Source organism: Cervus canadensis, chromosome 32, assembly GCF_019320065.1.
Source record: "Cervus canadensis isolate Bull #8, Minnesota chromosome 32, ASM1932006v1, whole genome shotgun sequence".
Taxonomy (NCBI): domain Eukaryota; kingdom Metazoa; phylum Chordata; class Mammalia; order Artiodactyla; family Cervidae; genus Cervus; species Cervus canadensis.
The window spans coordinates 26,702,381-26,729,884 of record NC_057417.1 but is presented as its reverse complement, the minus strand read 5'-3'; the positions used below and the strand labels follow the sequence as shown (position 1 = coordinate 26,729,884).

General features: G+C 53.9%; 1 protein-coding gene across 2 annotated transcripts in view; it reads left to right on the top strand.

The window, feature by feature from the left end:
• CLIP2 (CAP-Gly domain containing linker protein 2) overlaps positions 1-27,504 on the top strand; it is a 75,248-nt gene that overhangs the window by 23,840 nt on the left and 23,904 nt on the right. For both annotated transcript variants that reach the window (XM_043454889.1, XM_043454890.1), the window contains exons 3-8: positions 15,404-15,954; positions 19,612-19,736; positions 21,200-21,413; positions 22,410-22,607; positions 23,741-23,844; positions 26,016-26,076. In XM_043454889.1, the coding sequence (XP_043310824.1) occupies positions 15,404-15,954; positions 19,612-19,736; positions 21,200-21,413; positions 22,410-22,607; positions 23,741-23,844; positions 26,016-26,076 (1,253 nt within the window). The remainder of the gene's footprint in view (positions 1-15,403; positions 15,955-19,611; positions 19,737-21,199; positions 21,414-22,409; positions 22,608-23,740; positions 23,845-26,015; positions 26,077-27,504) is intronic.

The window sequence follows — 27,504 nt, the reverse complement described above, 5'->3', positions numbered from 1 at the left end:
GGGCTGCAGGGAAGAACTTCCTGGAGGAAGTGTGAGTGAACTCAGCCTGGAGGCTGGAGGAATGTAAATGTGAAGGAGGGTGACATGGGGTCTGGAGGAAGAGCTTGGACAGAGGCGTCAGGGGGGCTGAGCTTGGTCTAGTGTGGCGGGATTTGTGTAGCCCCTTGATTGGAGAGGGCTTCCCTGATGGCTCAGCAGGTGAAGAACCCTCCTGCCAGTGCAGAAGGCACAAGAGATGTGGGTCCGATCCCTGAGTTGGGAAAATCCTCTAGAGAAGGAAATGGCAGCCCACTCCAGTATTCTTGCCTGGAAAATTCCATGGATGGAGGAGCCTGGTGGGCTGCAGTTCATGGGGTTGCAAAGAGTCGGACACAACTGAGTGTGCTTGCGTGTGCACACACACACACACACACACACACACACAGTGATTGGAGAAGGGCTCAAGTGAGGCCCCTCGCTGACCCTCTTCCCTCGTCACGAGAGCCCGTAGCACCTTCTAGATTCTTTCTTCCTTGCCTCCACTCTGATCTAGACAGGGCAGTGATCCAGCTCTCACGTCCCTCCTAGCTCTGCCCCTGCTGTGTGACCTTGGAAGAGTTACTTGACCTCTCAGAGTCGCAAATGGGATAATAACATTTCTCTCATGGAATCGACTGAGTTAATAAACGTGAAGTGCCTGCAGGCACAAGGCTCATTAGAGAGTAATTTCTTTTCCTTTCATCCATCCATAATCTCATTACGGGAAGATCTGAGTAATAAAAGAAGGAACCCCCATTACTCCTCCATTTAACCTAATCATACCCACCCCCCCCAACCCATCCTCCTCTATTTCCTTCTGGTCTTTCCTATTGCACGTGTTGTTTCAGGCAGTTAAGGCATGGTTTGTATCCAAACCTGCATCTGACTGCTGGGCATCTCATTGCCTTCTGTGGCACGTGCCCCCTGCTCAGGCAGAGTCATCTTTGCCGTCGTCTTGAATGGCTCCATCATCATAGCCCCTGGAGGGAAGGGGATCGGGCCACACTGTGGGGCCTGCTGGTTGCCTCCTGGTCACCCTGGTCTGGGAGCCCCTGAGGGTCAGGGCTGGGTGGTCTGACTGCTTGGACCCCAGCTCCGCAGGGGAGCTGTTCTTGGGAGAGGGGTGCCACTCCATGAGTGCCCAGTTGATCAAGAGCCACGTCCCCCAGCGAGCGACACGCTGGCGGCCAAAGGGGGCAGCTGCGCTGGGTGCCGCCCTCCTTCCTGCTCTGGCACCTGCTGCCTTTGCAGGTCAGAGAGACACAGACCCCGGGCTGGGGGAGGGAGTATTTGGCCGGGGCAAAGACCCTGTGAGAGGGGGAGGGAGGCGTTTTTGGCATAGCTCCAGGTCTCATAACAAGGGTCCCCGCAGAACTGGGATGGGGGGCAGCAGCAGGGGAGGACAGTGCCCGCCCCCCCAACTCCTATTGGCCCATGGGCTCCCTCACCCATACCATGGAAGGGCCATCCGCTCTCCCAGGTGCTGGAGGTGCCCGTCCCCAGGGGACGCTGGGACTCTGGGGGTGGGCCCTGGGGTGCCAAGAGAGGGTCTGGCAGAAGCTGGAGCCTGGCGGTGGTTGGAGGGGGCAGTTGTTCTGGGAATCAGGGCAGTGGCAGCCTCCCAAAGTATGAGCTCAGCCTCCAGGCAGAGGGTCTGCCAAGGGCCGGGCCTGGACCGATGCCCCAGCCCACCCCAGCCTGCGTCAGTTCCCAGAGTGGTGACACACGGAGAGGATGGCCGGGGTGGAGGGGGACGTGGGAGGGGGTCTCCCGTACCAGGAGGTGGCCCAGAGCTGGGCAGGGCAGGAGCGCAGGATGGCAGTTTGGTACCCACCGCTGGGCCAGGAGCCGGGTGGGGCCCGAGGTCAGGGAGGCCCAGCCAGATGGGATGGAACCCCTGCGGCTGCTTCAGATCAGGCGGGGGCAGGGGGGATCCATGCTCAGGAGGTGACACTGGTTGGGAAGATCTGAGTTGAAGAGCAGGAAGCCGCCCAGCGGAGGTCAGGGGAAGGGCATCCCGGCAGAGATTCTGAGTCTTGAAGTCTCTGAGGACTAGAATGGATGGAGAGCAGCTCCAGGGGTCTTTGGAGGGTTGTGAGTGGGCCAGGGCAGGAGCGGGGCCGGAAGGGAGATGGGGCACCGAGACTCAGGCTTCCCCGGGGGTTGGGGCTCTATCCTGGGCCTGAGGAAGATGCGGGGGGATTTCAGGCCTCCAGGCCCCCAGATGCTGCTGGTGACATTCCTCGCTGAGCCTCAGGAGCAGCCCTCGGTGGTCCAATGCAGCTGGGCCATCATGGGACAGATGGGACCACGGTGGGCTTTCACAGGACCCCCCGGCCTTCTGGGTCCACTTCTGAGCCTCAGATTGGGGGCAGGCCAGACCAGGCCATGGGTGTCTCTGGAATAAGGACTGGCTGCGGGGACCTGGAAGAGACTCAAGGGCAGCTGAGCGAAGGGATAGACCACAAACCACTGTTGAGGTCCTTCTACCCTTGCCCCCAACTGGGGCTGGTGGGTCCTTAGAGGGTCTCTCCCCTCTCGCATCCCTCACACTGTGGTCCAGCCCCAGAGACATCGCATCTAGACGGGGATGGCGTCTGACACTTGCTTTGTTACAAGCCAGCCCAGCAGCAGGTGTCTTTTCACGTCTCTTAACTAGCCAGTGAAAAGAACTGCTCTTCTGTCCATTTTAAAGATGACAAAACTGAGGCTTGGCGCTCTTAGCTGAGTTGCGCAGAGTTACAGGGCCAGAGAGTGGCAGGACTGGGGCTGTGCGGCACATCTAAAGCCGGCTCTGGGGTCCTCCCTGGTGGTCTAGTGGTTGAGGGTCCGTCTGCCAATACAGGGGACACGGGTTCGATCCCTGGTCTGGGAAGATCCCACATGCTGTGGAGCGGCTAGGCCCATGTGCCACAACTACTGAAGCCCAAGCTCTCTAGAGCCCGTGCTCCACAACAAGAGAAGCCACTGCGATGAGAAGCCTGTGCACTGCAACTAGAGAGTAGCCACTTGCCACAACTAGAGAAAGCCTGAGCGCAGCAACGAGGATCCAGTGCAGCTACAAAAATATAAAGAAAGAAATAAATGGAAAAAAAAAAGCTGGTTCAGGCTGCCGGCACCCCCTGCCCCCCACCAGGGGTAAGGCGGCTGGGATGGCTGGAGTGCGGAGTCCAGTCCCACACTCTGCTCAGACCTGGGGCCGGTGGGCAGGGCGGGAGGAGCCATCTGTCTGCATTAGGATGAGATCTGTGTGACCTGTGGGCCTGTGGCCTTTCCCACATTGGGAGTGTCGGGGACAGGAGACCAAGGATGGGCATGCATGGGTGTTCCCTTCACACGAGAAGTGCCCACTTGGGACGGGGTCTACCTCTTATTCTATGATCTCCCCCAAGGGGCACAGAACTTTTCAGGTCTGGCTTATTGAGCTGGGGCCCGGATGCCCGCACACTCTGTGGGTGCTCCAGACAGCTCCAGAGAGCCAGCCTGACATGCCTGGGATGGGGCATTCATAGAGCTTCACAGCTGGCCTCTGGTCCTAGACACCGACCCCCTCTCCGCTCCACCCCGGAGGGCTGTGTCTCTCAGCTTGGTCTCCATGCTCCTGAGAAGGGTGGGTGTGTGTGTAGCCCGCCAGGCTCCTCTGTCCACGGGATTCTCCCCGGAGAATACAGGCGCCCAGAGGTCTGTGTCTCTCAGCTTGGTCTCCATGCTCCTGAGAAGGGTGTGTGTGTGTGTGCATGCTCCTGAGAAGGGTGTATGTGTGTATGTGTGTGTGCATGCATGCTCCTGAGAAGGGTGTGTGTGTGTATGTGTATGTGCTCAGTCGCTTAGTCGTGTCCCACCCTGTGACCCCATGGACTGTAGCCCGCCAGGCTCCTCTGTCCATGGGATTCTCCCCGGAGAATACAGGCGTGGGTTGCCATGCCCTCCTCCAGGGGATCTTCCTGACCCAGGGATCGAACCCGAGTCTCCTGCATCTCCTCCATTGCAGGCAGAGTCTTTATCACTAGCCCCACCTGAGAAGTCCCCCCTAGGAGGGTAGGAGGCATCTTGCCCGTTTTAACTGACTTGTCCCAGATGCTTTGCAAGCCTGGGCGGAACCAGGAGCTTCCAGCCCTTGCTTGTGCAGAGCCAGCGCTGCCCCGGGCAGCACACACTCCCTTCAAGGTCAACGCTCCCACTCTCCTCCCCTAACCACATCCTAAACTTTTTTTATGCCCTCAGGATGGGGAAAGCCAAGCTGAGCTTTTCTGTGGCTGGACTGCGGACGGGCGGGGGGCAGGGCAGCCTCCTGATGCTCCTGACGTCGCCCAGAATCGATCGGGAATGGTGGGGGAGGGGTGAGAGCGCTGTGGGGGGGCGGGCAGGGGCCCAGCTGCCAGCGCCCGCCCACCGTGGCTGGCATGGCCATAACAGGGCTTCTCCATGGGGACCTGGCTCTGCTCTTTCCAGGGTAAGCCTCCCGTGCCTTTGTCTCCCTGGGGCCCCAGCCGAGTCTGCTGGGTGGGTGCTCTGTCCGCCTGGTTTGGGAGTAAGGGGAACGGAAGGGGGCTTCTGAGTTCCCTTGGGCTCAGGAAGGATGCTGAGCGATCCCTAGGACTGGGACCCGCCCCTAGCGGGCTGGTAGAGGGTCCCTTCTTCGGGGGATGGATGGCTGGAGACAGCGTAGCAGGGGAGATGCCGGGCCTGTGGTGGCCGCAGGGGCTGGGCCCTGCCTTGGTCAGAGGGGGTTGGGAGGGGTCTCTCCAGAGACATATGGGTGGGTGCTGTCAAGGAGCTGATGGGATGTGGAGTGGGCAAGGGGAAAGTTGGCCCCCTTGAGGAATGCTCTAGAGACCCCATCCCTTCCTTTCGACCTTTGTGTTGAGTACCTGCTGGGAGAGCAGGGGTCTTGGAGCAGAAAGCTGCTGTGGGGCTTGTGGGGCATTTATGTTTGTTGCTTCGGGGTCACCATGGAGGGGAGGTCAGGGTCTTGGCCAGGCTGTGTTTTGAGGCTCTGGGGCTGGAGAGGTGGTCTGTGTGGACCCTGCCTCCCAGGACCTGTGTTCTGGGTGGGGCAGTGCAGACGTGTACCCTGGCAGCTTGGGTGGCAGACGGTGCATACCGAGGCAGAATGGAGCTCCGTGGCAGTGCCCATGAGCGGTGCTGGAGCTGGGCTGATGGGCAGGCAGGGTTTCCTTAAGTGACACAGAGAGGAAAAATGCTGTAATTTTAGGTCAGAGTGACCATGTACTGCCTGGGACAGCCCTGGTTTATGCTTGCAGTCTTGGCATGATACTGTATTAATAGCACTGACTTTCTCTCCACAGTGTCTGGCTTTGGATGATAAATCATGTAGTCACCTTATTCATTGCCCCTCCTAAGTCATCACACTGCTCATTCACAGATTAAAGGCTCTGACAAGTCCTGCAGCAAAATCACCTTAGCTTTGCTTAAGTCCCCGCTTCTCGAGTTTGTTTGAATTTTGAGATTAAGGTTTTGTTTTCATGAGACCTATTAACACTCTGTAGAACTCTGTTCTATGGGACATTTATGTGTGTGTTAATTTGCTTTAGTTGTGTCTGACCCTTTTCGACCCTGTGGACCATAGCCTGCCAGGCTCTTTTGTCCGTGGGTTTCTCCAGGCAAGAATACTGGAGTGGATTGCCATGCCTTCCTCCAGGGGGTTTTCCCAAGCCAGGGATCGAACCTGCGTCCTTTCTATGTCTCCTGCACTGACAGGTGGGCTCTTTACAACTAGCACTACCTGGGAAGCCCCATGGGACATTTACAGATATGCTTTATCCCCTCTGGCTTTCAGGGGCAGAGGGCCGACTTCATCATACCCCTTGGTTCGTGTCGTATTGCCACTGTGGGTCCCTCCAAAGCCTCTCTTGATTTTTTTAAGTTGATTCCTTTTTATCCTGTTCCCTGTTCCCATTTCCCCCACACCTAGATATTCATGCCCATGTACTTTGCCTTGGAATCCTCTTGAACCCTTTCTCACCAAATAGCACATCATCAACACTTCCCCATGTCACTTGAAAGAAAAAATTTTTTTTAAAAAAATTATTTTTAAAGAATGCTTAATAATCTGCAAGACTTGATCATAATTTATATAACTGCTTACTATTTTGGGAGTTTTGTTTTGTGAATGACAAGACACTGAGGCAGTTTTTTTCTTTCTAAATGATTTCCTTGGGGAACGGGCTGCAGATGACATTCCCTAATTTATTATTTTCTTTCTCAAATATTCTATTTTGTTTTTTATTGCTCATTATTTACTTTATTACACAAGTAACATGGGCTTCTCATAAAAGCCAAAGGTTAACATAGAAAGTGATCCCCAAATCGAGAGTTAAGTGAATCAGGGGAAATGAGGATGTGGTGGGTTTGCCTTCAGGGACAGATGACTCTGGAAGAGGGCCTGAAGCTGGGGGCTGGAGACTGGAGGCTGGGAGACCCTTCTGGAAACTTCTTTGCTGGGCAAGGTGTGAAATCTCAAGGACTTGATCTCAGAAGGGATCTCTGAGACCCTTGAGGGAGGTATGGATTTAGGAGTTATTTCTTCTGTGAAATTTCCAGGTCTTGATGAATAACTGAATTGGGAGTGGGAGGTGGGAGGAACGGGGAGGAGCAATGAGGGTTAGTGGCCTGAGAAAATGGATGGGTGGGGGCACTCCTGAGATAGGGGGGACAGAGGTGGGGTCACTATGGTTCAGAATGTGAAGTGTGAAGTCCTGGAGGACATCCAGGAGGAGGCAGCTGCTGGAAGGGCAAGTCTGGCGGCCAGGGAGGGGATCTGGACTGGGGAGAACGACTAAGGTCCAACTTCATTCTCCATCTTTTTTTTTTTTCACTCTCCATCTTTTTGTGTCACTTGAATCTTTTTAAAAAAATTTATTTATTTTTAATTGGAAGATAATTGCTTTACAGGATTGTGTTGGCGTGCTGCAGTCCATGGGGTCGCAGAGTCGGACACGACTGAGCGACTGAACGGAACTGATTGTGTTGGCTTCTGCCATACATTAACATGAATTAGCCATAGGTATACATTTGTTCCCTTCCTCTTGAATCTCCCTCCCACCTCCCACCCCATCCTCTAGGTTGTCGCAGAGCACCAGGTTTGCGCTCCCTGGGTCATATAGCAAATTCCTATGGGCTATCTATTTTACCCATGATAATGTGTATGTTTCAATGCGACTCTCTCAACTCCTCCCACCTCTCCTTCCCCCACTGTGTCCACATCACTTGGATCTTTTACAAGGAGAATTTATTAACATCTTTTTTAAAAAGGCAGAAACATGGCAGCATATAAATAGTAGCTAAAGGCGCAGGAGAGGGCTGCATTGAGATGGTTAGATTACAGGGGCGCGCAGTGTGGAGCAGGGTTCCCAGGTACTGACCACAGAAGAGGAATATTTTTCCTGCCTCTCGCCTCCTGCCCACCCGCTCCCAGCATTGGAGACAGGCCAGGGGTTTTGTCCTTCTCTGTCTCCTCTTCCTGTCTCTCATTCACAGGGTCTAGAGAATTTAGATGGGTCTCAGATGGGCCACTAGCCAGGGTGTGGGCTGGGACACGGCCAGTGGTGTGCTGGCGCTGGCCCAGGCTGGCTCATGAGAACCAATTGTGAAATTGTCAGGAATTTTGCAAGCCAGAGTCACAGCCCTTATTTAAACAATCAGATTGTGTGTGAACTTAAAATTAAGCACATTCTATTAAAAACAAAGGTAATAAATATTCCAACCTCATGACTTCCAGTAGTACTCCTAGTAGCATTTATACCCCTAATACTGCTATTGTTTTATTGGTAAAATACTACTGTTTGCTACTAGAAAGATTTTTTAGCATCTAGGTTTTTGAGCTTGCATGCATAGTCGCTTCAGTGAGTCTGACTCTTTGCCACCCCATGGACTGTAGCCCGTCAGCCTCCTTTGTCTATGATATTTTCCCAGCAAGAATAGTAGAGTGAGTTGCCAGCCCTCCTCCAGGGGATCTTCTTGACCCAGGGATCAAACTCAAATTTTCTGCGTCTCCTGTATTGCAGGCAGATTCTTTACTGCTGAGCCACCAGGGAAGCCTGTTTTTGAGGTTACTTACTCTATATTGGAAGTACTATATATAATCTCTTCCCAACTCTGTGTTCAATGGCATCATGCTGGCATCTTGAGATGGACCATGGTGGGAGAATTTACACTATGGGAATTGGCAAAGGCTAAAAATCAGGGTTATTATTATTATTATTGGGCTGGCCAAGAAGTTCATTTGGTTTTTTCTGTAGCATCTTACAGAAAACCAGGATGAACTTTTTGGCCAACCCAGTATTACTATTATTTTCTTTTGGAGAATCAGTTAAGCCTTTCCCAGTACACCACTGGCCAGAATATAGGTGGAAAGAGATAGATGGAGGACCACCCCATTGGAGAGGACCACTGGGGTTGGGCTGCAGTGGAGGAGGCAGAGGGGACCCAGTGCTGTCATGGGAGCAGGGAGCCTTGAGAGGGGCGTGGACAGCAGGGCCGGGCACCACAAGGCTGGGAAGGATCTCCTGCAGTGAATGAAGAGGACATGGCATCCTTCCAGAAGTTTCCAGAGCCAGGGGCAGAGGTGGGGGTCAGGAGCTGAGGGTCAGAGAGGGATGCGGAAGCAGAGTCCCATTGGGGGAAGCCACTTCCTTCTAGACGCTGCTGGATGGAAAAACACCTGCTGCAAGAGGAGTAGAGGACTGTAGCCCACCAGCCTCCTCTGTCTATGAGTAATAAAATATCTAACTACGTCCTGGCTGGTGTTTTGGACTTTTAAGTACTGTGTACACACACACACACACGTACATATACAGGACAAAGCCTAGAAAAACAAAGCCCGGGATGATACCTGTGATTATGTTTATATGATGGAACTCTAGGTCCTTTTTTTAAAAATCAGTAACTATTATATGTTTAAAATTTTTTCTGCAGTGTACCTGAGTGATCCATGTAATAAACATTTAAATAGAGAAAAGCTTGTTTTCTGGGAAGGAGAACGGGTGACAGCAGGAGCAGGGTGAGGTGGAGGAAGGTATTTTGTGGGCCAGGAGGGTGTGCATGGGTTCTGTCCTCTGTCAGAGGGCCGGTGTGGGGAGAGGAGAGGGGTGGTGGGGAGGCGGGCCCCAGGGAAGACCAAAGGGGGATGGAGGTATGCTTCTAAAAGGAGAAGGAGGTTCTCAGCTTTCCTCTGAAAACACAGGGAAAATGGGAAGGGCTCAGGGAGGTCCAACAGCAGGAGGGAGGCCAGGTGAGCCGGAAGCTGCCTGGAGTGAGCCTCAGGTTCCTGGTCTGACTCCCTGCAGCCTGGGAAGTGAATATTCCATGCACCCAGCACAGAACTGGGTGGATCCCAGTTCTGTGCGGGCTGGGCAGAGTGGCTGGCGCTGAGGACCTGCTTACAGGATCCTGTCCTGGGTGCTAGAGAGGAAACACAGCACATTATGAGCTTCCATTTAAGTCTGGAAGACAGACATACGCTTTTTGAAGATGGGATAGATCTCTAGAAGAATGAAGCAGGTAAAGGGTGCTGCAGGTGGGTGGGCTTTTAGGTGAAGCAGTCACGGAAGGCTTCTTGCAGGAGGTGAGGGAATGAACGGGTGACTGTCGGGGCAGAGGTTCAGGGAGGTGCTTCCACCCCCATTCACAGTGAGCCTCTCTCCCCAACCCCAGGCCCCTATGTCCTTGGTGCCTTCTTGCCAGGCGGGAGGTCTGGCAGGCGCTGAGTGCCAGGCGCTGAGTGCCAGGCGCTGAGTTGTAGCTGAGGTCCTGGTGTTCCCCACCCCTTTGGCTGAGCTGGCATTTGACTGGGTGCTCAGCGAATGGGGTACCTGGTGGCTGAGATTCAGCAGGTGTGAAAAATGCCTGTGCCCATTGGACCATAAAGAAGGCTGAGGGCTGAAAAGTTGATGCTCTTGAACTGTGCTGCTGGAGAAGGCTCTTGAGAGTCCCTTGGACAGCTAGGAGATCCAACCAGTCCATCCTAAAGAAATCAACCCTGAATTCACTGGAAGGACTGATGCTGAAGCTGAAACTCCAATACTTTGGCCACCTGATGGGAAGAGCCGACTCATTGGAAAAGACCCTCGTGCTGGGAAAGATTGAGGGCAGAAGGAGAAGGGGGTGACAGAGGATGAGATGGTTGGATGGCATCATTGACTCAATGGACATGAGTTTGAGCAAGCTCTGGGAGATACTGAAGGACAGGGAAGCCTGGTGTGCTGCAGTCCATGGGGTTGTAAAGAGTCAGACACGACCGAGCGATTGGACAACAACAGCAATGGCTTCCCAGGGAGGGTGGGACCAAAGTCTTGGCTGAAAAAGGAGAGGAAGCACTCTCATCTGGGCAACCCCTCCCCTGCCACGTTGGACCAGACTACCAGCTGCTGTCTGTCCCTCCACATCACATCCTTTAACCCTTTTCATCAAAGTTCTACTTTGAACTTGAAACCAGCAGTCACTTCCCTTGTGCCTGGAGTCTGGGGAAGGATCAGCTGCTGGTGTGAGGTTTAGGTCTGTCGCCGCTCTTTGCTTTCTTGGGGCTTTGCTGCTGGTCCCTGAGGGAATTAAGAGGGCAGGGAGGCCCAGGCCCTGCCTTCAAGGAGCTTCCAGAACCGCCCCAGAGGCTCAGTCCATCAGCCAGCTCTGCGACCACACGCAGGCTCCTATGGGAGAAGAGGTGAGGCTTGTAGAATGTCCGTGCTTCCCAGAACCCTAGCAATTTCTGACTTCACTCTTCATAGTCCCATGGGGAAACCAAGGCCCACACCTGAGAAAGGGCTTGGTCAGACCCAGCCAGCGTGTGATGGATGGCTCCCTGGAGGGAAGGGGGCCCTGTGGGGTTGCTATGCCTTCCCTAGCTCAGGCGGCTGCCAGCTGCCCTGGGGTAAGTGGAGGATCTGATGAAGGTTTGTGCCTGACAGGCTGGGCCACCCAAGTGCGGCTGCCCGGCTCCTGGCCTGGATTTTAGCAGCTGTTGAAACAACTGGTCCCTGGGCCTGTGACCCCTGGAAGGGGTGGGGTTGAGCAAGAATGGAGATTACCTGGGGGTCTGCGTGGGCCGAGACAGCTGGGAGGACAGCTGAGTAGGCAGCTTCTTGCTAAGAATAGCCACCCTGGGTCCCCCTCCACCAGCGGTCCCTGTTGTGTTCTCAGCATAGATGACAGGTAGCCTCTCACCTGGGCCATGGCTGTTCAGTTAAGCAGACATCACAGAGCCCCTCTGCTCCAGGAAGTGTTCTGGAAGCGGAGAAGGGAAAGGCACTGATGCCTGGCGGGCCCCTGTGGGGCCTGCCTTCCCAGGAGGCTCTGAGCCAGACCAGCTGGGCCCGGCTCTGGCCTGGGTTGTTGTTCAATCACTCTGTCATGTCCCACTCTTTGCGACCCCATGAACTGCAGCACGCCAGGCCTCCCTGTCTTTCACTGTCTCCTGGAGTCTGTTCAAACTCACGTCCATTGAGTCGATGATGCCATCCAACCATCTTATCCTCTGTCGCCTCCTCCTCTTGCTCTCAATCTTTCCCAGCATCAGGGTCTTTTCCAATGAGTCGGCTCTTTGCATCAGGTGGCCAAAGTATTGGAGCTTCAGCAATATTCAGCAAAGTATTCAGCTTCAGCACCAGTCCTTCCAGTGAATTCAGGGTTGATTTCCTTTAGGATGGACTGGTTTAGCCTCCTTGCTGTCCAAGGGCCTCTCAAGGGTCTTCTCCAACACCACAGTTTGAAAGCATCAATTCTTTGGTGCTCAGCCTTCTTTACTGTCCAACTCTCACATCCATACATGACCACTGGAAAAACCATAGCTTTGACTAGGCAAACCTTTGTTGGCAAAGTGATGTCTCTGCTTTTTAATATGCCAACCTGGGTAACTCTGGGCAAGTTTTGTAAACTCCGTTTCCTAATCTGCAAGTTAAGAATATAATGTATAAAAAGCGCCCAGTCCCTTGAGGGCATGGGGTCAGCACTCCATGAATGGTAGCTGCTGTTTTAATGATGATAACCTTGACCCCTCGTTAGCATGACCTATGGGCTACTTGGGCAGTGCTATGTAGGACCTGGGGTTGGAGCCCCATCTGATTTGTGGCTTCCTCCCGCTATGACTGCTTTTTGAGGCAGCTTTTTTTTTTAAGGAAGGGACCCACCTGACCTTGCGGGTTCCCAGTCCCCCAACGGGTGTGATCCCAGCAGAAGTTCCTGGTAACAGGATGGTCCTAGATGAGAACTGGGGGCCCAGAGCTCAGCCCAGGCATGGGGAACAGTAGGATGAAGTTGGCTCCTCCAGAGAGTGGGGTGAGGCAGAGCTATTGGTCCAAGGTTATCAGAATCTCCCTGGAAGCCCTTCTTCTGCCCCCTGGACCTTTTGTGACTTTAAAGTTTTTCCAATCCTTTCTTTTGAGTATCAGTCATTCTTATCACACTAAGAATGGTTGGCACTTGTTCACTCATGTGGCCCAGGCATCCTTCCTAGGACTTTTGTGCATCATTGCTCAGCAGCCCCGTGATGGGAGCCAGGTGAGGAGACCGAGGTGGGGCTCCAGAGTCTGCTTCTTCAGCCACCATGGCCTCTACCTTTTGGGATCTCAGGGGTGGAAGAGAAGAACCTTGGGGACCCACCCACCCAGGGTCCCACAAGAAACAAGAGACATCCCTCTGCAGGAAGGAGTACAAGATGAGATTGTTCCCTATTCAAAGGGAATCATGGGGTTTGGCTAGAATCTCGGAAATGTGTCCATGCAGGGGAGTCCAAGATTAGGGCGGTTGTAGTTTGGGGCTTGGCGTGGTGAGTGTTTTGTACACATTTGTTGGATGAATGAAAGTGCCCTGCACCAAGAGCCAGAGGCCTTTGGTTGGAGCTTGGCTCTGCTGCCTCTTGCCTGGGTCCCTAGATAAAGCAATTGATGTCTCTGAGCCTCAGTTTCCTCATCTGTAAAATGGGATCACAAAAGCACTTCACACAGTTAACCGTGAGGGTCGTATGAGCTACTATACGTCTGCCTCTTAGCATAGAGCATCAGTTCATGGGTGTGATCACTGTGGTTGTTAATCAACTTCAGTAGCAAAGCTCACAGATTTCCCGGGAGCCCAGCTCGCAGCTGAGAGGGAGCTCCTTGCCCCTCAGTTAAGACCCCCATTCTGACTGCCTAGGCCCTGGGCGGTCACGTGCTTTCCCAACACTACTAGTACCCCAGAGGGGTACCTGCCTGCTTGGCCTCCTATGTGCGTCCTGCCTTGGAGTTTGTGACTTCCTCATCCTCCAGGAGCTCTGTCCTTCCAGCCTTGAGACAGCATGTAGCCAGGCCTATGGCCCTGGGCTCCTTGACCTTGGGTACTGGGAGGATGCTGGCAGAGCCGCTGCCCCTGTGACCCCTCTCCTGGCTGTCTGTGGAAAGAACCAGAAACACAAGCATCTCTGATAGGGGCATGGCAGTGTCTGCTTGCCTTCCGTCCCTGTCTGTGTTTGACAAGTGCATCAGCCTCTGGAGTAGAGGAGGAAAAGGATGAGTCTTTTCCTGCCTGATACTTCGTCTGGCAGGAAGGAGAAGCAGCCTCTGAACCTTGAGGTTTAAATGGGCAGGCTTTCCAAATACCCACTTGCATACAGGGCCTTGCATACGGCCCAGGAGCCAGACATGCACAAAGCATGGTGGGTTTGAGCTCTGCCCTGTCCGTTTGTGAGTGACCAAGCCTGCCAATACAGGAGACATGAGATGCAGGTTCCATCCCTGGGTTGGGAAGATCCCCTGGAGGAGGGTATGGCAACCCACTTCAGTATTCTTGCCTGGAGAATCCCATGGTCAGAGGAGCCTGGCAGGCTACAGTCCATAGGGTCACAAAGAGTCGGACACGACTGAAGCGACTTGGCACGCACGCACACATATACAAGCAGGTTGTCCCCCTTCTATTCTTTTTCTGAGTTTACAGCACATCTGAGCCCAGGCCTGGGAGTCAGGCCCCCCAGCGAGGGTTTTTGTTCCCATTTCTGCTGTGTGGCTTTGGGCAAGGCCCATGCCTGAGCCTCAGGGTCATTCTTTCTATAAAGAAGGGCAAAATCAGGGGACCCAGTTCAGGCCACAGAGCCTGGAGTTCGGTCCAGGAATGAGGTTAAGTGCTTGCTTCCACCTCCCACACTCCTCACCCCCTCTTTTTCTGGTCTGTGTACCCTGAGGCTTGGGCTGCAGCTTGGGGATGGGGGAGGAGGGGAAGATAACAGAGAGGAGTAAGAGGGTTTACTGGCTCCTTCCTTGTCCTGAGCTGTCTGTGGCCAGCTGTCCAGGAATAGTTAGGAGCCCAGAACTGTCTGGGGAGGAAGTGGGGGGCACAGAGATCCCCCCAACAAGATCTGAATCCCACATGGGGCCATGGGTGGTCTCAGATTAACAGCTGAGGGCCTGAGCCCACCAGGGTGAGGAAGTAGCAACTTGTAACCCTCCATCATGCGTTCATTCTGCCCTCAGTTTTGAGTGACCCCGAGCAGTGGAAAGTCTTTTTTAAAGTTTTAATTTTCTAAAATTTTAAACTTTTGAAATATTTTTTATGTGGACTATTTTTAGTCTTTATTGAATTTGTTGCAGTATTGCTGTTCTTGTATTTTATGTTTTGGTTTTTGAGCACAGGGCTTGTGGGATCTTAGGACTTCCCAGGTGGCCCTAGTGGTAAAAAAACCTGCCTGCCAATGCAGGAGATATGAGACCTGGGTTTGATCCCTGGGTTGGGTAGATCCCCTGGAGGAGGGCACGGACAACCCACTCCAGTATCCTTGCCTGGAGAAGCCCATGGACAGAGGAGCCTGGCGGACTACCGTCCATGGGGTCACAAAGAGTTGGAAACAGCTGAAGCGACTTAGCATGCTCACAAGTGAGACCTTAGCTCTGACCAGAGATAGAACCCACACCTCCTGCATTGGAAGGCGAAGTCTTAACCACTGGGCCACCAGAGAAGTCCTTTGTAACTTTTATTTTGGGGGTGGGAAGGACCATACCTTGAGGCTTGCAGGATCTCAGTTTCCCCACCAGGGATTGAACCTGGGCCCTGTCAGTGAATGGCCATAATCTTAACCACTAGGACACAGGGCACTCCCTATAACTCTATTTATTTACTTATTTATTTTGGGTGGAAAGCCTTCTGAGGAGGCACTGTCCTGAGCTTTTCATCCCTAGAATCTTCCAGAGAGGTTGGCAGAGTGGGGGATACCCCTACGGCCAAGGAGCCATGAGACCTGCCCCAAGCCCCACTTCCAGCCCCACCTGCCTCAGTTTCCCCATTCGTCAGGGGGCACCGGCCCCCTCCCAGCCAGACCGCACTCTGCGGGGCCGCTGAGGGTCCAGCTCCCCATTCCCCTCCCCGGACCCGAGCCCTAACCACCACTTCTGTCCTCTCTCCACAGGCTCTCCCCTGCACAAGCAGGCTGCGGGCCCTCCGGCCGCGGCCCCCGCCGCCCCCGAGAAGCCCGGCGCCAAGGCTGCCGAGGTGGGCGACGAGTTCGCCGGGGACTTCGTGGTGGGCGAGCGCGTGTGGGTGAACGGCGTGAAGCCGGGCGTGGTGCAGTACCTGGGGGAGACGCAGTTCGCGCCCGGCCAGTGGGCGGGCGTGGTGCTGGACGAGCCGGTGGGCAAGAACGACGGCGCGGTGGGCGGCGTGCGGTACTTCGAGTGCCCGGCCCTGCAGGGCATCTTCACGCGGCCCTCCAAGCTCACGCGGCAGCCCGCGGCCGAGGGCTCGGGCAGCGACGCCCACTCGGTCGAGTCGCTGACCGCCCAGAACCTGTCGCTGCACTCGGGCACCGCCACGCCGCCGCTCACCAGCCGCGTCATCCCCCTGCGGGAGAGCGTCCTCAACAGCTCGGTCAAGACCGGCAACGAGTCGGGCTCCAACCTCTCGGACAGCGGCTCGGTGAAGCGCGGTGACAAGGACCTGCGCCTGGGAGACCGTGTGCTGGTGAGTCCCTGCCCCCGCCCCCACGCCACGTGGGCAAGCTGGATTCCCCACCCTGGGCGGGGCGGGGGGCCAACGGGGCTCGGGCGGGATTCAGGCTGGGGCACCCCACCTGGTCAGAACCACAGAGGGACCAGCGAGGCTCGTGAAGTGGGGGCCCTGGAGACTGTTGCTGTGTGCCCCTGGGCAAGTGTCTTAACCTTTCTGGGCCTGTAGTTAGTTCTTTAAGCAGCCTCCATACCGTTCTCCATAATGGTTATACAATTTACATTCTCTGGATTGTCTTTTCATTTTGTTTATGGTTTCCTTTGCTGTGCTAAAGCTTGTAAGTTTAATTAGATCCCATTTGTTTATTTTTGTTTTTATTTCTGCTATTCTAGAAGGTGGATCAGAAAAGATCTTGCTGTGATTTATGTCAAAAAGTGTTCTGCCTATGTTTTCCTCTAAGAGTTTTATAGTGTCCAGCCTTACCTTAGTAATCCAATTTGAATTTATCTTTGTGTATGGTGTGAGGGAGTGTTCTAATTTCATTCTCTTACATGTAGCTGTTCCGTTTTCCCAGCACCACTTATTGAAGAGACTGTCCTCTCTCCATTGTCTATTCTTGCTTCCTTTATCATAGATTAGATGACCATAGATGTGTGGGTTTATCTCTGGGCTTTCTATCTTGTTCTATTGATCTATATTTCTGTTTTGTGCCTGTACCATATTGTTTAGATTAGTGTAACTTTGTCATAGGTCTGAAGTCAGGGAACCTGATTTCTCCAGCTTCATTTTTCTTTCTCAAGATTGCTTTGGCTATTCGAGGTCTTTGGGGAACACAGAGAATTTTTAGGGCAGTGAAACTATTCTGTATGATACTGTAATGATGGGTACGTGTCATATATTTCTTGGGAATTCCCAGGCAGTCCTGTGATTGGGACTTCACTCTTTCACTGCCTAGGGCCCAGGTTTGATCCCTGGTTGGAGAGCTAAGATCCTGCAAGCCCCCCCACCCAAAAAAGTATATATAGATCATCCCATAATTATAAAGGGATCTGCCTCCGGGGCTTCTGAGAGAAACACTGATTGCTTTTCTGCTTTCCCTGCAGCTGCCTGTGGACTTGGTTGCCCTGGGTTTCCAGCACTATGTCTACCATCTTTTCTCCTGTTCTCTTTGTCTTTGAGGGCTTAATACCTTTTTAAAAAAAAGAGTCCCTTCACTGTCTTTCCAGTGCAAATTCAAGAAAGGGTGAAAATAAATGTGTGTATTTATCTACCATGTTTGTGTTAGTTGCCCAGTTGTGTCTGGGTGTTATGTGGCCCCATAGACTGTAGCCTCACCAGGCTCCTCTGTCCATGAAATTCTCCAGGCAAGAATACTGGAGTGGGTAGCCATTCCCTTCTCCAGGGGATCTTCTCAACCCAAGGATCAAACCCGGGACTTCCCACATTGCAGGCAGATTCTTTACTGTCTAAGCCACCAGGGAAGCCCCTACCATATTTATCTGAACCAAAATAGGACTTTCTAAAGGTTACCTTCTCTGACACCCCTAAGTATGCCTCAGGTGTGTGCCCCCAAAGGGACCAGCTCCCTGATTAAAACTCACTTCATTCCCACCATTTCTTAAGGACCGGCTCTGCGCCAGACACATTGAAGATGTGAATACTAAACCTCGCAACTCAAGAGTTCTCTAGTGGCCTAATGGTTAAGATTTGGTGATTTCACTGCCTTGGCCCAGGTTCAGACCCTGGTCAGGGAACTAAGATCCTGCAAACTGCACAGACAAAAAAGAAATTTTTTTTTCAGATAGGCAAAGGCTCAAATATTTTATTTCCTCATGCACCTCGTCTTAGAAAGCCGTGGAAGGCTCTACCAAAGTAAGTGAATAAACCAAGAAAAAAGAAGATATTGCATCCAAGAAATGGGAAATCCAGCCCAGGAGGGAAGAAGAGGGACTCCTCAGGGTGATGGAGTGGTGGCCTGGAGTGATGGCTACGCAGCAGAGGGACTCCCAGCTCCAGGAGAGTCTTCTCCAGAAAGAATCTGATGGAGTTCTCAATGCCTCTGCACATCTTGGCAGGAGATTCTAGAGGGCTGAGAGAGTTTGGGGTTAACCTAGTGTGAAGGTGGTAAAACATAACAAACAATCATAGAAGACAGTTGTTATCTGTAGGGAAAATTGGTCGTGGGAAGGAAAAGTTTCTGTATCCACCCATCCGTGTCTGTGACGAGTGTTTACTTAAGTCCCAGCACCATCATCCTGGAGTCTGATCAAAATTAAGCTGTTGATATGTGGAAAGAGTGGAGAACCAGTAGGGGTGGGTTCAGCCTCCCCTTCCTTGACAAGAAGTCAATGGATGTCACTCCAAACTGAAAAATTAACAAGTAGCAATATAAGCATGTCAATTAGAAATATGCAGTCAATACCAAAAACTTCATCGTAAAGAGTTCAAGTGCTTCTGGAGAGAAGTAGAGAAACTCCCAGGGCTTTTTAAGACTTTGGACGTATTTGACTCTTTATGTATATGTGTGTGTTAGTTGCTCAGTCGTGTCCGACTCTGCGACCCCAGGAACCGTAGCCCACCAGGCTCCTCTGTCCATGGGCTTTCCCAGGCAAGAATACTGGGGTAGGTCGCCATTTCCTTCTCCAGGGGATCTTCCCCACCCAGGGATCGAACCCGGGTCTCTCGCATTGCCGGCAGATTCCTTACCATTTGAGCCACCAGGGAAGCCCCTTTCTGTATATATGTAAACTTAACTAAAAGTTTTTTAAACTATTTTTTACAGTAATATTCCTGATTATTGGCCTGTTCGTTGAGTTCTTTTAACTGTGGTAAAATACACATACCAGGTGGGTGGGGTGAACTGGGAGATTGGGGTTGACATATACACTGTACACTGCTATGTATAAAATAGAAAACTAAGAACCTACTGAACAACACAGGAAGCTACTCAGTGCTCTGCGGTGGCCTAAACGGGAAGGAAATCCAAAGCAGAGGAGATATCTGTATGTGCAGAGCTGATGCGCTTTGCTGCACGGAAAAAATTAACACCACATTGAAAAGCAGCTGTACTCCAATAAAAGTTAACTTTAAAAATTAAAAAAAATAAAATACACATAACATTTACCTTCTTAACCATTTTTGAGTACAATTCAGTGATGTTAAGTAATAGATTCATGTTGTGGTAGTACAACAGATCTCTTTTATCTTGTGAAACTGAAACTCATTCCTATTAAAACAATAACCCCATTTCCCCTCCCTCCCAGCTCCTGGCAACCCCCATTCAAACCATTTTTAAGGATAACATTTATTGCGCTCTTGTATGTACCAGACACTGCACAAACAGTACTTAATCCTCACCAGAGCCCTTTTGACAGATGAAGCAAAGTTAAAGCTCAGAGAGGTTAGGTAACTGGCCCAAGCTCACACAGCTTGTAAGTGGCAGCGTTTGAATACAAGTCTGTCTTTCTGACTCCAGAGCTGTCGCTCAGGACAGCCTTGGGAAGCATTGGTTATACCTGCATCCCTCCCAGCTGTCCTCGAGCTCCCTCCATCTCCCCTAAACCTTGCATACTGGAAGGGAGGGGTGGGATGAGCCTGGGCGCCTGGGTACCTGTACCATCTCTGCTCTTCCCACTGCATCCTCCGGACCTGAGTCTCTCTGTGTACCACCAGGTTGGCGGGACGAAGACTGGCGTGGTGCGGTATGTGGGGGAGACAGACTTTGCCAAGGGCGAGTGGTGTGGCGTGGAACTGGATGAGCCCCTTGGGAAGAACGATGGGGCGGTGGCGGGCACCAGGTATGGTGGGCTTCCCCTGGGCAGGAGGAAGGGGGGTCCTCTTCTGGGATGGGTGCAGGGCACGGGGTTGGGGCATCTGGGGATGCCAGCGTGGAGCATCCGGTGGCTGTGCCTGACACCAGGTATACGTGCTTCCATAGCAGCTCATGGAAGCAGATGGTGGGGCTGTCACTCCCATTTTACAGATTAGATAACCAAGGCCAGAGAGGTCATTTCTCAAGATGACGCAGAGAGTCACGAGCAAGTGCTGGGAGAGTCATCTGTCCCTGTGTTCCCTTCCCCATGCCACCTTGGCTGAGGGCAGTGGGGGTACCAGAAAAGGAGAGGCGGTGGTCCCTGCCTTCTGGGAGATGCCCTGGGAGACACAGGAAATAATCAGTGCTTGGTGCTCTACAGTCAAGGTTAGGTCACGGCTGGGTCGCAGGTTTCTCAGCATCTCTCATTAAAGGGAATTGACTGTCAGGAATTCTGGATCGAGAGGATCTAGGACTGTTCCTGGGCCCATTGGGAATGGGAAGGGTGATGTGATGAGTGAAGAGTGTCAGAGGTGTGGGGCTAAGGGGAGGTGGCCTGCGAGCCTGTTTTTGTCCCTGGGCTGGATACTGTGCTCCAAGTGAGGCTGGGACAGCTCTGAGGAGGAAGGTCTGCTAGGCTGGGGGTCAGCCTGAACAAAGACCTGAATGCAGGAAGCGGCAGCATGGCATCGCAGTTTCATGGTGAGCCGGAAACTCTGCAGGACTAGTTCCTTGGTCCCGTGTGGAATCCTCGGCCAGAGAGCTTTTGAGAGAAGATGCTCCAGAGTTTCCATGACAACACTTGCCTTCCTGTTTTCAAGGCGAATGTTTCTCTCAACTTACTCTTGCTTTCAGAATTCAGAGGAAGGTTGGTCAGCATCACCCCTAAGGTGCTTCCTTCCTGTTTCTGCTTCTCCATGCAGGGAGCTCTGTGGACAGAGAACCTTGGCTCTGGGGGTCGTCCAGGGGCATCCAGGAGAGTGGGGTTGCAGATATGGCTGGGGGCCTCTGGTGTGTGAGCAGAGCCAAAGCATTGAGGGCTTTGGACTCCACTGGGTCCAGTCTCAACTTTGCCATTTAACCAGCTGTGTGACTGTGGCAGGTTGCTTAACCTCTCTGAGCCTACGTCTCATTTGTGAAAAATGGATAGCAATGGAGTGGTTGGGGGATTGACATGAGCATTTGTGAAAGGGACTGGCAGGGAGCAGGTGTTCATCGATTGTTATTCCCTCATTCCCCAGAAATACGTCCAATGGCTGTGCAGAATAGCAGACCCTGCTCACCTCTGTTCCTTTTCTGGGAGTCTGGTCTATTGGTCTTAGGGTATGGGTGATGGGTCCCCAAGGAGGAACCTCTCTCTCTTTGCTGGGCTCTGAAAAGGTGGGGAAGGCAGGCCGGGGTCCAGGCTGTGGGGCGGTAATAGCACTGTGGTCTCTCCTGCTCCTCTAGGTACTTCCAGTGCCCACCCAAGTTTGGTCTCTTCGCGCCCATCCACAAGGTGATCCGCATTGGCTTCCCGTCCACCAGCCCGGCCAAGGCCAAGAAGACCAAGCGCATGGCCATGGGTGTGTCGGCGCTGACCCACAGTCCCAGCAGCTCCTCCATCAGCTCTGTCAGCTCCGTGGCCTCCTCCGTGGGTGGCCGGCCCAGCCGCAGTGGCCTGGTGAGGATGGGGGACTGGGGAGGGCTACCCTGGTATGTGTATATGGGGATATGGAGGGTGGGGCCATAGAGATTCAGGTGTCTTCTGACTTAGTGTGGCTCTAGGCATCTGTCAGTTTGGAGTTTTTTTTCTTTAAATATTTAATAGAAGTTTCTATAAAAGAACATGGAAACTTGGTAACTTAGGCTTAAACTGAGATATACATTTTAGGTGCTAAGGTAGAAGTTTGGAGTTTTTGAACAAAGATGAAAGTGTAAGGATTTCCCTGGTGGACCAGTGGTTAAGAATCTGCCTGCCAATGCAAGGGACATGGGTTCAACCCTTGGTCCGGGAACTAAGATCCCACAGGTCACAGGGCAGTTAAATCCGTGAGCCACAACCACTCAACCCACAGGCCACAACTAGAGAGTAGCCCCCACTCACCACAAGTAGAGAAAGCCCGCATGCAGCAACCAGCACCACCAACAAGTAAATAATTTTAAAAAAGAAAGTGTACATTTTCGTAGCAGAGAAATTGACTCGTTTACATTTATTGTTATTTTTCTATGACTGATGTGTCAGTAGTCTCAAGCCCTTTCCTAGGAATTAAAGAGGGTCATACAAATGCAGAGCAGGTAATACGGGTGGAGGGCAGGCAGTTTAGAAAGGCTGGTACCTCACCTGGGGTGAGGAGAGAAGGTGAGGTTGCCGTGCAGAGCTCTGTCTACACGGGGTTCCTCCTAGTCCAGGAGAAGGTGGCCCAGGTGGGGGACCCCGCCATGAGATGGAGTCCAGGGGCTGTAACTTTCCTGGGAACGGGGAGTTCCCTGGATCTCAAACGTCACGATTCCCTCCACGTAAGTAGGCAGTGTCTAGGGCCCTGGGAAGGGGGAGGAGCCGGACCCTAGGAGTCCAGGCACTTGGGCCCCGCGCCCCCCCCACCTGTGGGGTGACTGGGGGTTGTCTGGCTGGAGCTCCACACTCCTGAGTCCCGCCTGCTCCCGCGCCTCCCTGCAGCTCACCGAGACCTCCTCGCGCTACGCCCGCAAGATCTCGGGCACCACGGCCTTGCAGGAGGCGCTGAAGGAGAAGCAGCAGCACATAGAACAGCTGCTGGCTGAGCGGGACCTGGAGCGGGCCGAGGTGGCCAAGGCCACGAGCCACATCTGCGAGGTGGAGAAGGAGGTCGCCCTGCTCAAGGCGCAGCACGAGCAGGTGGGTGGGCGGGTTGGGGTGGTGGGGTCCCCAGCGGGGTACCGGCGGCCTCCTCGGGCCAGTCTTGTCCATCCCTCACGCTCAGAGAGGAGAACTCGGGGTGTTCTGAGATGCGGGTTACCAACCTCCCCCATCCTCCTGGTGATTTTCCTTCCAGTGGCGGGTCCACATTCCTCTAGAACCTGGATACAGGCTTGCGTATCCTGCTTTTTCCTACTTCCTATAGTGTGAGCAGGGCTTCCCTGGTGGGTTAGACGGTAAAGAAATCCGCCTGCAATGTGGGAGACCGGGGATCAATCCCAGGCTCGGCAAGATCCCCTGGAGAAGGGAATGGCAACCCACTCCAGTATTCTTGCCTGGAGAACCCCAAGGCCAGAGGAGCCTGGCGGGTTACAGTCTGTGGAGTAGCAAAGAGTCGGACCCTACTGAAGCTACTGACACACATAGCCCGAGCATGATTTCTAGGTCACGGAAAATCCTTCCCCGTTTGAACGGCTGCATTGCCATCTATCACAGGCTGTGTCCTTACCCACGTGGCCTGTTCCCTGCTGGTGTTCACGTGCTTTTCCAATTCCTCACTTTTGCTAAATAATTTCTAATACTAAAAATTTTTTGAGGGTACAAATGTCCACCTTTCAGATCATGTTTCTGAGCAGATTCTAGGGCTGGGTTTCAGGGAAGGAAGGCATCCCCCATCACCTTGATTCTTCTGTTGTCACGTGTTCCTTCTTCCCTGGCGCTTGTCCCCCACCTGGGAGCTCCCTCCTGGGCCCCTGTCCTCATTTGGAGCCCGGCTCCCTCTTCCCTCGGGTTCTGGAATTATTCAGGCCAAGCTCACGTGTGTGCTGTGACGGGCATTCTCAAGAGAGAAGTTCTCATAGGCCCTCAGGGTGGAGGGAGGGGCAGGTCCCGGGGGCAGGTGGACCTCACCCTCACTGGGTGAGGCTGGCCCTCTTCCCTCACACCTAGACCCACAGTTCCTGCCTGACTGGGCTGGAAGGGGCGTATGTGGTGGCTGGGATTCCAGGCCTGCCTGCTTGCATCTCCGCTGCCTCTCCCCATCCCTCCCCACCCTGGCTCCCAGGCCCCTGGGAGGAGGCCGACCCTGTCCGGGCCCTCGGCTCGGGGCCCAGTATGTTGCAGAGGCAGAAGAAAAGCTGCAGCGGGCCCGGCTCCTGGTGGAGAGCGTGCGGAAAGAGAAGGTGGACCTGTCCAACCAGCTAGAGGAGGAGAGGAGGTACGTGCCGCCCCGGGCCCTGTCCTGGGGGGACACTCCCAGAGCCTCACTGAGGATGGCTCGGGACCAACAGGCCCAAACCCTGCCTCCACCACCTGTGTCACCTGGGCTGGTGACACGAGCCCTGCAGGCCTCAGTCCTCTCATCTGCAAAGTGGGGTGATGACCCCCATCTCTGCAGGCTGTTGGGAGGACTTGCAAGATAACCCCAGTGAAGCGCCCGGCGACAGCGCTGAGCCCATGGGAGACAGCATGTCTGTCACTGCTTTCCTTCCTGACGTGGGATTCACCGTTCCTGCCCTGCCTGGCTTGTGCAGCATCATGAGAACGCCCGGGGAGGGCAGTGGGGGGGGGACCTCTCACTAGGGAGACGTGTACCCCACGTGCCCACACCGTGACCCAGTTCAGCACAGGGGATACCTGCCTCTGCTCCAGGCAGGTCCTGCCAGTGGAGCGTGCAGCCTGTGTCCTGAAGCCTCATTTCCATTTCCCGTGTCAGGAAACTGAGGCTCAGCAGCAGCAGGAAAAGGCCACTGGAAACATTGGGGGTCAGCCCCCAGGCTGGTGCTTTACCTGCCCCGTCTCTCTGTCTTGCAATGAACCCAGGAGGGAGGTATTGCCCCCAGCTCACAGATGAGAAAACTGAGGCTCAGAGCAGGGAAGGGACTCACCTGAGGTCACTAGTCTTGTTAGTGGTGCTGCTGGCTCTTTGTGACCTGCCAGGGTGGCGATTGGGGTTTGTGTTCCCTCCGTGTGGGTTCTCTGGGCTGACTTGGTCCTGGAACACCTGGCGGGGCTCAGAGCCCACGAGGGCCAGGGTCTCCTCAGGCCCAGGAGCCTCTCTCTGTCTCCGAGCTGCTGATACACAGATTTCTGCAGCTTCTCCTGCTTCCCCGGGCAGCAGGCAGCCCCCAGCCCCAGCCCCCCACCTCCCCAACTTGGGTCTGCTCTTGGGCTTTCAGCCCAGGCGTGTGCTCCAGGGGCTGTTGTTACTGTCTGACTCCAGGAGAGGAGGACTTATTTATATCTGCCTGAGACCGTCAGCGGGGCCCACACAACTGGTTCCCATGGCAACGCGCCTGATGCCAACAAACAAAAACAGATCCCTGAGACATCGTGGGAGTTGCGTTCAGGAAGTCCTGGGTACAAGGGCCGGCATTGCCTGGCACTTGCTGTGTGACCTTGGGCAGGTCACTCGCCCTCTCTGGGCCTCAGTTTCATCCTCTGCTGAGAGCCGTCACGAGGCCCCAGGAGCAGCCGCTTTGTGAGCTGTAACGTGCCTGTGTCTCTCCCCGGTGCTCTCTCGGGGGTGGGGGGGTGTGGGGGTGTCCTTGGGGTGGGCCCCACACCTGCAGCAGGGCACTGGGGGCCCTCCACATCAGAGAGCAGCCCAAGCAGTGGGGGCTGGAACTCTGGGCCCTGATTCTGAGGGGAAGGAGGATGGGGTCAGTAGGGGAAGAAGCCCACCCTCCTTCTTTCCCCTTAGACTGTTTGATGCAGCCTATCTTCTCTCTGCTATGATGAAAGCAGAGCTGATTCTGCTTCATTTACTATCCATTCTATCATTTATTCCCACAACCACCCTAGAGGGGAAAGATGCTGCATTAAACACAGCTATTTTGCAGGAGAAGGAAGGATTTATTACTCGCAGCAAGTAGGAGAACACTGGGGACCTTTCCCTAACCAGTGTCTCCTGTACACTCCTATTTTAGAGAAGTCCATGTTCTCGATGTACAGCTTGGACCAGGAAGTTGGGAGGGCTGGGGATTTCCAGGAGGCTCCGCCCCCATCAGCCATGAGGCTCTGTGACGGTACCTGCTGGGTACTCTGAATGTGGACTCGAGGCTTCTTGTGGCCTTGACTCCCTCTGCCATTGCTGACTTGGCAAAGCCTACCCCTCTGGGTAGGGGTCCCTTATGGGCTTCCCCGATGGCTCAGCGGGTAAAGAATCCACCTGCAATGCAGGAAACACAGGTTCAGTGCCTGAGTCGGGAAGATCCCCTGGAGAAGGAAATGACAACCCACTCCAGTATTCTTGCCTGGAGAATCCCATGGACAGAGGAGCCTGGTGGGCTACAGTCCAGGGGGTCACAAAGAGTCGGACACGACTGAGCAGGAGCACGGACGGACCCCTCTGGGTGAAGCCTGTTCAGCCCCCTCTCTCCTCTGCAGGAAGGTGGAGGACCTGCAGTTCCGAGTGGAAGAGGAGTCCATCACCAAGGGCGACCTGGAGGTAATGGTCAAAGGCCCCCAGACTTCCCCCTAGGCTTGCACCCCAGGCTTAGCCCTCAAAGGGAAAATCGTCATGAGGTCCAGGCAGCAACTCTGAGCCCTGTGGGAGGGGACCATGGGGACGGTGAGGTAGACAAACTGGGAAGAGTCAAAGGTCATACCCTGGGAGCGTGGGGAGGGGCCAGTCAGGAGAGACTTAGGCATCAGAAGTGGGAATGGCTCAGCTCCAGGAGCCCCAGAGGGGCCACGCTTCCTGGGTCAGCAGCTGGGTGGGATGGACCCAGGGCATCCACAGAGCTGGCCCTGAGGATATGGTGGTTGGCCTCCGTGTCCCTTCTCTCTTGGGCAGTATCCCTAAAGGTGTTCCCTGGGCCCTCCGTTCATCTTAAATTCCAGCTAGACCTTTGGCTGGGAATAGTTTGTGGTTGAGTCACAGAATTTATAGATGGGAAAACAGGCTCAGAAAGGCAAAAGGGACTCACCCAGTCATGGTGCATGTCAGCAGCCACTGGGACCAGGACCCAGGACTCCTGACTCCCAAGTCTAACCCGTAAGGATGGCCAGTTACAGCACCTCCTCAATCACAGCACCTGGCCGAGGGGTCTGGGCCCCAATGGGCCTTTCACTCTCACTCTCCAATCCCACTCACCCTTTCTGAGCTGAGGTATGGAGGACACTCACATCAATCAGCAAAGCACATATGGACCCCTGCCACCCAAGACAGACACCAGCCTTCCTCACCAAACCATCTGGAGTCCGCAGGGCTCACTAGGCCTGCTCACAGTTGGGTGGGTTGGAATGCTTTTCTGCCATGACCCTCTCTGCTCCCTGGGAGGTGACAGAAAATGTGGACTCCCGGAGCCATCAGATGAGGCAGAGGGCAGTCAGCTCAGTCTCTCTGCACATTCCAGTCCTGACCCTGGTCTTGGGCAGTCATTTCCTCTCCCTAGACCTCCATTTGCTCCTCTGTTAAATGAGGAGGTTGAACCAGGTCAGTGATTTCCCAGCTTGAGAATTCATCACCCAATAGGTGTGTTCAGACCCAGAACCCAGACCCAAGTGGCTACACAGTAGATCTGGGTGGGACCCAAGGGTTTGCATTTCTAACGAGTTGCCAGGCGATGCTGACCTGGGGACCACACTTTGGGAATCACTCCCCTGGATCATTTCTGAGCTCCGATGGGAAACTACGGTTTCTAATTTTGTGAAAGAGCCGTGTTGAAACCCCTCTGACTTACAGCATTCAGCAAAATTGTACAAATGGCTGTCCTATCCCTGAATGACCCTGGCTGGGGAGGGATGTGTGTGATCTTGGGTCACTGACGGCTGCCCCTGTTGGGACGGGTTTTGCTGCCTGAGCTTTAAAGGATGGCTCCTGGGGCACAACCTGGTGTAGGAACCCCAGCCTGGCATCCAGTGTTCCAATGTA